This window comes from Trichechus manatus, unplaced genomic scaffold (genome assembly GCF_000243295.1).
Source record: "Trichechus manatus latirostris isolate Lorelei unplaced genomic scaffold, TriManLat1.0 scaffold00095, whole genome shotgun sequence".
Lineage (NCBI taxonomy): Eukaryota > Metazoa > Chordata > Mammalia > Sirenia > Trichechidae > Trichechus > Trichechus manatus.
In genome coordinates this window covers 817,737-830,821 of record NW_004444031.1, presented here as the reverse complement: position 1 = coordinate 830,821, position 13,085 = coordinate 817,737, and the positions used below count along the sequence as shown (strand labels likewise).

The window sequence follows — 13,085 nt, the reverse complement described above, 5'->3', positions numbered from 1 at the left end:
AATATGGGCCAGACATCAGTAAACAAAAATGAGTACTTTTTATCTGCAAGAACTCACAAGTCTGTGAGTGGTACAAGTAACAAAATGGGTAATTACACTGGGGTTGGCATGTGTAATGATACAAGGAGAGGTACTATAGATGCCTGTAGGAATGCCAGCTATCTCATTCTTTTAGGGGTGAGGGGGCTGAAGTAAAAGAGATGTCTAAGCTGAGAACTAAAGAATGAGTAGAAATTAGCCTGTAAATTCGGAGATGGTATAATAAGAAGAAAGCTAAAAAGGAACAGCATGCTAAGATCTGGAAGTAAAAAAAGCTTGGGAGACTTGAAGGTTAAAGAGGTCAGAAATGAGACTGAATAGTTACCATGGACTTGACTTTGAAGTATCAGGATATTTTTGAGGGGAAAGGGAGTGATATTAATCATTTCACTGAAAAAATGGCATGAACTGAGACTGGGAAAAACAGATTATACTATTTTAAAGCCATATAAAGAATTCTGAATTTCATCTTAAGGGTAATGGAGAAAAACTAAAGTACATTTAAGAGGAAGAGTGATATGATCATATTGGTATTTTTAGAATGCTCTGACAATATAGAAATGGATTAGGGATGCAGAAGTGATATGGGACAAGATAAACTAGGATGTTGCGGAAATACTAGTGAAAAATGAGAGTACACTTTACTGTAATATTGGCAGAAAAGAGACCTTATTCAAAATATATTTGAGATCTTAAATTTGAGAGGGTGTGATGATGGAATCTGGTAATAAAGCATAGAGAAGATGAGAATTATGTCCAGGCTTCTGGATAACTGGGTGGATGATGGAGCCTTTCTATAAGAGAGGAAATATGGAGGAAAAGCAGATCACAAGTTCGGATTGGAACTTGAGTTTCAAGATCAGTGGAAATGTGCTGTAGGCAGTTAAAAACACAGATCTATCAGACAGCACAACATAACAGTGGTTTGGAGCTTGGATTCTGGAAACACATACATGAAATTGAAACAAATGTTGCCACTTACTATTAGATGACCTTATATACAAGTTATTTAAATTTGTTCCTCTGTTTCATCACCTGCAAAATGGGATTCATACTACATCCCATTGCGAATACAGTAAATAAGATAAAACATCTAAAAAACATTGCATATGATAATCCCTTAATAAATATTATTACTATTATTATTAATCTACTATTATTAGTTCTTTGAATATACTAAATTACGCATCACTCCAAGGCCTTTGTATGGCTTTCTTTCTTCCTGTAATGCTCCTTTCCAAGTTTTTATCAGGCTGGCCTGGTGTTATCCTTAATGTTGCAACTCAATTATGACCTTCCCAAAGAAGTCTTTTTTAGCACCTTATGTAAAGTAGGCTTTCCTAGTAGCTCTTGCATATAACCTGTTATTTCTTTCATCGCTCTTTTCATATTATAATTCCTTGTTTTTTAAAATTTATTAATTGTCTGTCTTAGCTAGACTGTAAGTTTCAGGAGGCTAGAGATCATGTTTTTGCTTTCTGTCACATAAACAATATCTAACACAGTGCTTGGCACACAAATGGTCAATGATACTTTATTGAACAAATGAATAAATTCAAAATTTGTTCTACTTATAGAAACTACCTAAATTTAAAAAAAAAAAAAAAAAGATGTAGTACAGTTTAAAGCTTACAGCATCCATACTCAAGTTGCAGGAAACAACTTGAGGCTCACTCAATCTCTCTGTCTTCCCACTGCCATTCTTTAATGGAAGCTGGAAGATGTAAAGGATTGTAATGTTCATTTTATGCAAAGTTATTTTACCTTAGTATTTCTTTTGCCTTTTGTTGAGGGGGTGACAAGATACAATGATAGGTAATTCTATTGTTGCTTCTAGTACAAACATATGCTGTAATGTCTTGTTTTTAAAACATTATTTCCTCCCTAGTAGAATTCTGCACTCAATTGAAGTTTCAATGATTAATTGTCTGTTTTCCTAACAACCACTGATCTAAAGTAAACTACCTAGAAGAAATCTGAGTCATCTAAATCATTTTTTAAATATCTTCCACTTGGTTTGCTGTCATGAACATGTGCCTTTGTTGGAAGAAGAAATTTGTTTCTGGCAGAAATTCTGTTTCCACTAATCTGTGTCCATCCAATACCATATGGAAAAAGATTATAAAATCATTGGATTTAGAAGAACAGTGTGGGAGGTGAAAAAAATTGAAGAATTTTATTGGAACCAAATTAAATGGCTTGCTGGTTTACATTTTCTATCCTCTACTTTCTGAACTACAATTCCTTTACATTCCGATATTCTGATTGACATTCCTCCCCCTAATCCAATCATGCTGTAATATCCCAAACTAGTGGCTTTTCTCAGCACTCTCCCTTCTTGACCTCTCTTACCATGTCTGACACAGTATCTTCTTATGGTGAAAATCTGACTTTCTTTTGTTATCACTCCACTTCCACTTCCATCCTAGCTTTTGGATTCCTCATTCATTTTCCCTGATGTGTCTTCTTCTTAGGCTCTCCTTTATGTGAACCTCAAAATTAAGTCCTCAGCTAAGCTTCTTCCCATTGTAGCTTTCTTCCTTTGGGGCCTTATCTTCCCTTAAGGATTTGAGTTTATACATCTACGTGCACAACTTTCAAGTCGTCACACAGAAAAATACACACATACAAGTTTTTCCATCCTTGTTCTGAGTCTCATTTATAGCTCACCAGTTATTACATAACACAATTTTAATGTACTTAAAAATAAATGTATCATCTACCTCACTAAAGTCAGTACTTTTCGAAAATTCTTTCTTTAGTTTTACCCAATATGTATCTATTCACCCTGCCAATATCCTGGACCAGGCCTTTACTATCTCATCCCTGACTGACTGAAATAACTTACTAAGTCTCTTCCTTTCTCTCATAGATAAATACAGAAACGACAGATTAATTTCCTGACAGTGTCAGTCTGATGATGTTACCACCTCCAAGCCCTCACTTAAAAATTTACCCTGGCTCCCCATTCACTACATACGAAATTCTAAAAACACAGCATTCAAGGTGCTCCACCGCCTGTCTCACACTTTCCAGGATGACTTCTCAGTACTTCCTAGTGTGGACTGTTGATGAATCAGACGGGCTATCAGGCTATATCCAGAAAAAACCTTCATTATATCAAGCTCCATCCCGCTGCTATTAATATTCTCATTGTATCGAATTCCCTGTTCTCAACACCAGCTCTGCAAGTCCTTCTAATCTTCTAACAAGCATATGATGCTTCACACTCTCCAAGAACCTTTTCATAGCAACCCAGTGATGTTGCACTTCTGCTTGTGTGAATAATTCAGCATTTATGAGTTATTGCCTTTTTATTATTCATTTTTTTTACAGGGGAAAAAGAAACATGCCAAAGATTTCACAACACCATTTTCAAGCCCCACTGGGTTTAAAGTTGTTTAAAAAAAGTAAGATCTCAAGTAATTAATTCCATACAGATGAAAATATATTCCACAATGACTTTCTTTCTTTACTTCTAGAAAATGAAGATGTTGGATTAGTTTTCTTTCTTTCTTTTTTATTGTACTTCACCAGTGCCATTTTCGCATATGGAAAAATAAGAATTAGAGATGACAAATACCTTATCTTAACCATCCATTCCAGTTTAATTTTTGTGACACTATCACTTACCTACCTCTTGATGTCTCAAAAAATAAAACAACAACATATAGGCTAGAAGTTACAAATTAGCAGTGTTCAGATCAAATCCGGACTTCCAAAGAGTTTTGTTCAGCCTGCACAAATTTACTGAAGCTAAATAAGTTTCCAATGTTTAGTATTTAATGGAAAAATCTAAATTTCTCACTTCTTTTGAATTTGGAAAATCTGGTATCATGGGTCACGGCAGCAAATGGCTAGAGTTGAAAGCATCTGTTCCCTTTTAGATCATTCTTTCTTACATATGACCCACTTTACTAATTTACATTACTGGCTTGTATCTATACACTCTTCAGTTTTACACTTCTGAAGATAATATATTTAGTCTGATGAATCAAGGTCTACTAGCTCTTACTTTGTTTTAAGAGTAACTTGGATGAATGGAAATTATACCAGGAATATAATATAGTAAATAAATGAAATATAAATTTAAAAATGTGTGCTGAAAAAAAAGAAAATAATTTTAATACAGAGTATTCCTATAGCTTATAGAAGAAACTGTAAGCAATACAACCAAGAAACATTTATCAATCAACTATTATCCATCAGGCACTGAGGTAGGTTCATAAGATGCAAAGGTAATTAACAGAAGGCCCCAATCTGGCAGGAATTCATAATTTTACTGAGGGAACTGTCTTCAAATCAAACATACAAAGCCATGTGATGTAAGTGTATGCAGGCCTAAAGAGGATGGGGATGGTATCATGAATGATATCACATCAGAGTTGAGCCCTGAAAGAGAATTAACTTTGCTAAGCACAGAGAAAGTACAGTAGTGTATTCTGTTCACATGATCTTACTACTGTTACTTTTTTAGAGGATAAAAAAATTAAAATATTTGTACTTTTATAAGTTAGAATTTGAAAAATTAACCATCACTGTTTTTTCTTGTGTTTTATAAAACTTTAAAATAAAATATACATGTAGTTATTTAAAAAAAGAACAAAAACAAAGGTAGGTTATGTATCCTTTAATGTTGTTCAAAAGTTGTAACTCATAAAACACAAATAAAATAAAAAAATAACTAAAATGGCAAAATCAATAATAACCATGATAAGACTTTAAAAAAAAAAAAAATTACAAAAAGCAAGTGCCTCACTGAAAAGAAATGAAGAATTAGAACCACCCAAAATGTCTGCATAGTCAGTAAGAATTCTCCACGGGGGGAAATTTTAGAACAGAAAAGGTAAGAAAATAATGTTGGCACAAGATTTAAATGAGAGAGTCCGCTACTTTTAACAAGAATATCAGTTTAGAAATTAGGTTTTGAGTGGGGCCAGAAAAAAGTTTGCCTTATTTTATGAAACATAAAAACCATCCTTCCAGAGATTACTTTATGCAAGAAAACCTGTGAATTTAAAGGTAAAACTTAACTCTCTGAATCCTTAAAAGATAAATGAAAGATGCATAAATTTCGTTTGAAAGCTTTATAACATGGAAGAACATTAATGTAAATCTCAAGATGATTTTGAAAGATTAACAGAAGACTTATTCAGGTGAATGAACCATTGCTGAGTCTAGACTATACTATTGTTTTGATATTCCCTTCCAAAGACTGCTCCATATGCTATGCTTCTAAAGAACTGTGTAAATAAGTTATAATTACATGAGCACATGATAAATTTTTGTTACAATTATCTTGCATGTTGTAGGTATTCAATAATAAGGCCCACCAGACCAAAATCAGTTTCAGAGTAAAGATCACAATCATATGTGTATCATGGTCTGCTTTACTAAAAATAAATTGTCGTAAGTTTAGCTTTACGATTTGATGATAATGTTCAGTCCTAAAATGTAATTTAAGGTTACATAAACTAAGAAAATATAATACTTATAAGAAAACAAAAAAAAATAGAGAATAATCAACATTGCCTGAGACCAAACATTTCTGCAAAAAAAAGTTTAACAAGAATTTGAAATTTCCATATTCAATTATTTCAATAAATATATAATAAATAAGTATACTGGCATTGTATGTCTCTAGAGACCCATTAAAAGATTGGATGTCACAAGCAGTTTGCAACTGGCTGCTAACCAAAATGTTGGTGGTTGGAACTCACTCAGTGGTGCTGCAGAAGAAAAGACCTGGTGATCTGCTTCTGTAAAGATTACAGCCAAGAAAACCCTATGGAGCAGTTCTACTCTGTAACACATGAATCAGGGGCCAACTTGACAGCCGCTAACAGCAAGAGACCCATTATAGTAAAACCCACAAAAGCTGGAAATTGTGTAAGATGGAAACCTGTCAGAGAGGAAAACTCAAATATTTTCCACTAGAACAATTGTTGTTGCTGTTGTTAGGTGCCATCAAGTCAGTTCTGACTCATAGTGAGCCTACGTACAACAGAAGGAAACACTGCTCAGTCCTGCGCCATCCTCATGATCCATGTTTTGCTTGAGCCCATTGTTGCAGCCACTGTGTCAATCCATCTCATTGAGGGTCTTCCTCTTTTTCGCTGATCCTCTACTTTACCAAGCATGATGTCCTTCTCCAGGAACTGGTTCCTCCTTATGACACGTCCAAAGTACATAAGACAAAGTCGCAGCATCCTTGCTTCTAAGGAGCATTCTGGCTGTACTTCTTCTGAGACAGATTTGCTCGTTGTTCTGGCCAAATAAAACAAAACCAAACCAGTTGCCACTGAGTCAATTCTGACTCATAGTGACCCTATAGGACAGAGTAGAACTGCCCCATAGAGTTTCTAAGGAACGACAGGTGGATTCAAAATGTCAATCTTTTGGTTAGCAGCCAAATGCTTAACCACTGCACCACCAGGGCTCTGGCAGTCCATGGTATACTCAATATTCTTCATTAAAACCATAATCCAAAGGCATTAATTCTTCTTTGGTCTTTCTTATTCATTGACCAGCTTTTGAATGCATATGAGGAGCTTGAAAATACCATGGCTTGGGTCAGGCGTACCTTAGTCCTTAAAGTGACATCTTTGCTTTTTAACACTTTAAAGAGGTCTTTTGCAGCAGATTTGCCCAGTGTAATGTGTCGTTTGATTTCTTGACTGCTGCTTCCATGGGCATTGATAATGGATCCAAGTAAAACGAAATCCTTGACAACTTCAATATTTTCTTCATTTATCATGATGTTGCTTATTGGTCCAGTTGTGGGAATTTTTGTTTTCTTAAGGTTGAGGTGTAATCCATCCTGAGGGCTGTGGTCTCTGATCTTCATCAGTAAGTGCTTCAAGTCCTTTTCACTTTCAGCAAGCAAGGCTGTGTTATCTGCATACTGCAGGTTATTAATGCGTCTTCCATCAATCCTGATGCCATGTTCTTCTTCGTAAAGTCTAAGCTTCTCGTATTATTTGCTCAGTATACAGATTGAATAAGCATGGTGAAAGGCTACAACCCTGATGCACACCTTTCTTAATTTTAGGAAAGCAGTATCCCCATGTTCTGTTGGAAAGATTGCCTCTTGGTTTCTGTACAGGTTCCGCATGAGTACAATTAAGTGTTCTGGAATTCTCATTCTTCCCAATGTTATAATTTCTTATGATCCACACGTTTGCATAGTCAATAAAACATCTTTCTGGTATTCTCTGCTTTCAGCCAGGATCCATCTGACATCAGCGATGATATCCCTCATTCCACGTCCTCTTCTGAATCTGGCTTGAATTTCTGGCAGTTCCCTGTCAATGTACTGCTGCAACTGCTTTTGAATGATCTTCAGCAAAATTTTACTTGCCTGTGATATTCATGATATTGTTTGATAATTTCTGCATTGGGATGGATCAACTTTCTTTGGACTGGCTGTAAATACGGATCTCTTCCAGTCGGTTGCCCGGTAGCTGTCTTCCAAATTTCTTAGCATAGGCGAGCAGACACTTCCAGTGTTACACCCATTTGTTGAAATATCTCAGTTGGCATTCTGTCAATTCCTGGAGCTTTGCTTTTTGTCAATGCTTTCAGTGTAGGTTGAATGTCTGCCTTCAGTACCATTGGTTCTTGATCATATGCAACTTACTAAAATGGTTGAACATCGACCAATTCTTTTTGCTACAGTGACTGTGTATTCCCTCCATCTTCTTTTGATGCTTTCTGCATCGTTCAGTACTTTGTCCATAGAATCCTTCAGTATTGAAACTCGAGGCTTGAAGTTTTTCTTCAGTTCTTTCAGCTTCTGTAATGCTCAGCCTGTTCTTTCTTTCTGGTTTTCTAACTCCAGCTCTTTGCACATTTCATTGTAATACCTTCATTTGTCTCCTGGAGCCGCCCTTTGAAATCTTTTGTTTAACTCTTTCACTTCATCATTTCTTTCATTCACTTTAGCTACTCTACCTTCAAGAGCAAGTTTCAGAGTCTCTTCTGACATCCATTTAGTCTTTTCATTCTTCCTATCTTTTTAATGACTTCTTGCTTTCTTCGTGTATAATATCCTTGATGTCATCCGACAACTCATCTGGTCTCAGGTCATTAGTGTTCAATGTGTCAAATCTATTCTTGAGACGGTCTCTAAATTCAGGTGGAATATACTCAAGGTTGTACTTTGGCTCTTGTGGATTTGTTCTACTTTTCTTCCACTTCAGTTTGAACTTGTGTATAAGAAATTCATGGTTTGTTCTGCAGTCGGCCTCTGGCCTTGTTCTAACTGATGGTATTGAGCTTCTCCATCTTCTCTTTCCACAGATGTAATCAATTTGATTCTTACAAATTTCATCTGGTGAGGTCCATGTCTATAGTCACCGTTTATGTTGTTGAGAAAAGGTATTTGCAGTGATAAGTTGTTGGTCTTGCAAAATTCTATCATGTGATCTACAGGATTATTTCTATCACCAAGGTCATATTTTCCAACTTTCACATTCCAATCATCAGTAAACATCAATGCATCTTGATTGCATGTTTGATCAATTTCAGACTGCAGAAGGTGGTAAAAATTCTCATTTTCCCCATCTTTGGTTTTAGTGGTTCGTGCATAAATTTAAATAAGTCATGTTAACTAGTCTTCTTTGTAGGCGTATGGATATTATCCTATCAGTTACTGCGATGTACTTCAGGATAGATCTGGGGGATGTTCTTTTGACAATGAATGGGACGCCATTCCTCTTCAATTTGTCATTCCAGCATAGTAGACCATATGATTGTCTGATTCTAAATGGCCAATACCAGTCCATTTTATCTCACTAATGTCTAGGATACTGATCTTTATGCATTCCATTTCTTTTTGATGACTTCCAGTTTTCATAGATTCATGCTTCATGCATTCTATGTTCTGATTATTAATGGATGTTTGTAGCTGTTTCTTCTCATTTTGAGTCCTGCCACATCAGCAAATAAAGGTCCTGAAAGCTTTTCTCCATCCACATCATTAAAGTCAACTCTACTTTGAGGAGGAAGCTCTTCCCCAGTTGTATTTTGAGTGCCTTCCAATCTGAGAGGCTCATTTTCAGTCTCTGTATCAGACAATATTCTGCTGCTATTCATAAAGTTTTCACTTGCCAATTTTTTTTTAGCTGAAAAGAGACAAGAACCTTCTCCCAGAGCCAACAGAGAAAGAAAGCCTTCCCCTAGAGCTGATGGCCTGAATTTGGACTTCTAGCCTCCTAATATGTGAGAATATAAATTTCTCTTTGTTAAAGACACCCCACCTGTGGTATTTGTTATAGTAGCAGTAACAAACTAAGACAATGGTGATTTCAATTGAGGCAGAAGAGAAATTTGACAAAATCCAGCACCATTTCATTGTAAAAAACACTCATCAAACTAGGAATGGAAGAGTAATTCCACAATATACTAAAGGGTTTGTATTTAAACAAAACAAAACCCCACAGTTCACATCATACTCAATGGTGAAAGACTGAAAGCTTTCCTCTAAGATCAGAAACAAGACAAGGATGCCTGCTTTCACCATTGCTATTCAACATTTTACTGGTAGTTCTAGCCAGAGCAATTAGGCAAGAAAAAGACATAAAAGGTATTCAAATCAAATAAGAAGAAATAGAACTATACCTTCTCCTTACTTATCAACTGTCTCATTATCCGATATTTCACATTTATGACAATAGTAAAAAATCTACTATCTGACTATTTTGCACATTAATGACATACATCTGGCAGTAATGACCATCAGCATGCAAGGCAAGAGTAATGCTGGCTTTGATGGTTAAGGTTATGTGTCCACTTGGCTGGGCCATGATTCTCAGTGGTTTGGCAGTTATGTAATGATGTAATTTGGTAGTTGTGTAATGATGTAATTTGACAGGTAGGTAATGATGTAATTTGGCAGTTATGTAATGATGTAGTCATCCTCCATAATGACCTGTCTTTGGGACCTAACCAGTTGGTAAATGAGGAGAGGGTGCATTTCTATTTGCAGATGACATGACCCTATATGTAGAAAATACCAAAGAATCCACATGAATGTTACTAGAGCTAATGAACAAATTCAGCAAAGTTGTAGGGTATAAGATCAATGTGCAAAAATTAGTTATATTTCTATACACCAATAATAAACAATCTGAAAATAAAATTAAGAAAATTCCATTTACAATAGCAACTAATACCAATGAATAAACTTAACCAGATAGGTGAAAAATTTCTACACTGAAAACTATAAAGTATTGCTGAAATAAATTAAAAGAGATTATGTAAATGAAAATAAATCCTATGCTCATGGATTAAGCCTGCTGCTATCAAGTTGATTCTGATTCACAGTAACCCTACAGGACAGAGTAGAACTGCCCTACAGGGTTTCCAAGGAGTGCCTGGTGGATTTGAATGTTCATGGATTAGAAGACTTAACATTGTTAAGATGTCCACTACCCAAAGTGATCTATATATTTAATGCAGTCTTTAGGAAAATTCCAACAGTCTTTTTTTTTTTTTTTTTTTTAAAGAAATGGAGAAGTTGATCCTAAAATTCATATGGAATTGCAAGGGGTACCAAGTAGCCTAAATAACCTTGAAAAACATACAAAGTTAGACAGTTCACAATTTCCAATTTCAAAATTAATTATAAAGCTATAGTAATCAAAACAGTGTGGTACTAGTATAAGAATAGACATATAGATCAATGGAATAGAATTGAGATTCAAGAAATAAGCCTATTGTTGTTGTTGTTAGGTGCCGTTGAGTCAATTCCGACTCATAGGGACCCTATGTACAACAGCCTGGCCTCTTCATCACTGGTCGATCCTTCCTCACTCTTCTCAAAGGAGACTACACTCCAATTCTAGCTGGCTTCCTAATTACTTTGTTTGTTTGTGAATGCTAAACTGATTAAGCAACACTTTCCTCCCCTTTCATATTGTAGAAAGAGCGTGATATAATAGACTATTTTGTCTTGAACATCAGTGGTCTTAAGTCTCCCTTACTGCAGTGACTTGATAGCTGTATTATCTTGAAAAAATTACTTTACCTCTCTTAAGTTAGTTTTCTCATCTGGAAACAGGGAATAACAATGATTTCCCTATGTCCCTACAGGAGCAGTTGTAAGACCCCAATACCCTAATGTATGTGAATCAGCTTTGGAGATGAAAATGAACAGACTTGAGTGCAGAAAACATCCTTACTTGCTCAACAACCTGTTTCCCAGGACTTAGGAGTTGGTAGTCTACCCTACCAAGGTAGGTATTAATCTCAGCTTTGTCTCAGGTTGTGCTGATGACATTTGGGAGGCTAGCTCTCAACAAAGCCTACAATCTTTCTAAGACCTTAAGGATTTTTGAAAACTGGAAAGCCCTATACAAATGTAGATCTCATGATACAGTAAATCACTTATAATATTATCAATATATCTGGCATTTTAAACGAGTACATACATATTTATTGCATTTAATTCTTCAGTGAGTCATGTTTTCAATTTATGATTGATGATAACACAAGATAACTCCATCATATTCACTCGTGATAGAAATGGTTCATATGGTTCATATTCATCAATTCACATTTTTAAGAAGATTATAAATTTGAAGCTTAGCCTTAAAAAAGGAATTCAAACAGCATTTTTAGTTTTACCATCTTGTGGCATTTCTTTCTATATAGATATGCATAGAATTTTTCAGAGTTATTCTTTCAATCAAAATAGCAAAGTCCGATATTCTTAGTAAAGTGGAGTCTTACCTTTTCCAGTTTTGAAAGAGCAAGAGAGTAACAGTCTTTGGCTCTGAATTGCATGAATCTCATGTTGGCTGGGTGAGTAAGCTCTGTGATAATACTGAGACTGGAAAACAACCTACATTTCAAAGAAACATTTGCATTACACTAACAATCCAATATGGTATTTTTTTATAACAACATATTTATGACTGAGTGATTCCTAGCCTTAGGCATAGAACTACACAAAATTACAACAGCAGGCAGTGCCACATAAAATGTTCTGTACAATGCAAGAAAAATGAAATACTAGTCTCTAAAGTATATTTTAACCAACAATTGAGCACAATAAGAAAAATAAATTTAGTAATTTGGCCTTTATTAAAAATTTTCTCTCTAAGACTATGAAGCAGCAAAGAAACTGAAAGTGATTTAAAAAGTTACAGGGTTACTTTTTGGACAATACTGAAAAGAAATTTATAAGATGAACATTCTTATTGGCAGAAATTTTACATTATGAGCTTACTGTCCATTATGTGAGCTGTTTTATCTATGACTTCTTGTTCTCATAGTATGCAATTTCTAAATGTCAAATCTTGCTAGAATGTATTTCTGAGAAGAAGAAATATTTTTAATTTCACTAAAATTTTATTGTAATGAATTGGGGTCAAGGCAAAGCATGGATAGTGTTGCTCTAACAGGATTCTGAGAATTTTCACATGTCCCATAGCTTTTCACCACATTCCTCCCCAATTTTCCTCCTCCCAAAAAAGACCCACGAACATGTGAACATATGATTTTTTTCTCCTTTTTCCGTCAGAGAAAAGGGACAGGAGAATACAGCAGTAAATGCTTTTTTATTTTCGCTGTTGTTGATGATCTGATTCCTACCTGGCATCTGTGTATCACTGGTAGCTCTCCTGGTTCAAATAGTTTGGGGCTGTCTGTGGCAGACTCTCTGTGGGATACTCAGTATGTCTTTAAACTCAGTTATAACCACTTCATTCCCACCACTAGGTTGAACCTGCACCTTGAACTCTGGGACTAGAACTGACTGAAAACAGGCAGGATATAAACAAGCCTGTCAGTGGCTCAACAACAAATCAGCTTCTACTGCTGATCTTAACTCTCACTTCATGCCACAGCTCCCGTAGTGAGGGAGTTGTTAGTTCCATGTGCCGGAGCACTTGAATCAGTGACTCATAGAGAAATACACTTCTTATTAAGATGGGAGCCCTGTCCCTGAACTCCAGCACTACAGATAAATTTGTAACTGTCTTCAGCTCTAACTCCCTAATGCTCATTGCTGATTTGCCAGGATCTCTTCTTTCTGCCAGAGG

General features: G+C 35.6%; 1 protein-coding gene across 3 annotated transcripts in view; it reads right to left on the bottom strand.

Annotated features, from left to right (window-relative positions):
* The window catches only part of KCNT2 (potassium sodium-activated channel subfamily T member 2), a 476,589-nt gene that overhangs the window by 59,187 nt on the left and 404,317 nt on the right, over positions 1 to 13,085 (bottom strand). For all 3 annotated transcript variants that reach the window (XM_004382548.3, XM_004382549.3, XM_004382547.3), the window contains one exon: positions 11,773 to 11,884. In XM_004382548.3, coding sequence (XP_004382605.1) covers positions 11,773 to 11,884 — 112 coding nt within the window. The remainder of the gene's footprint in view (positions 1 to 11,772; positions 11,885 to 13,085) is intronic.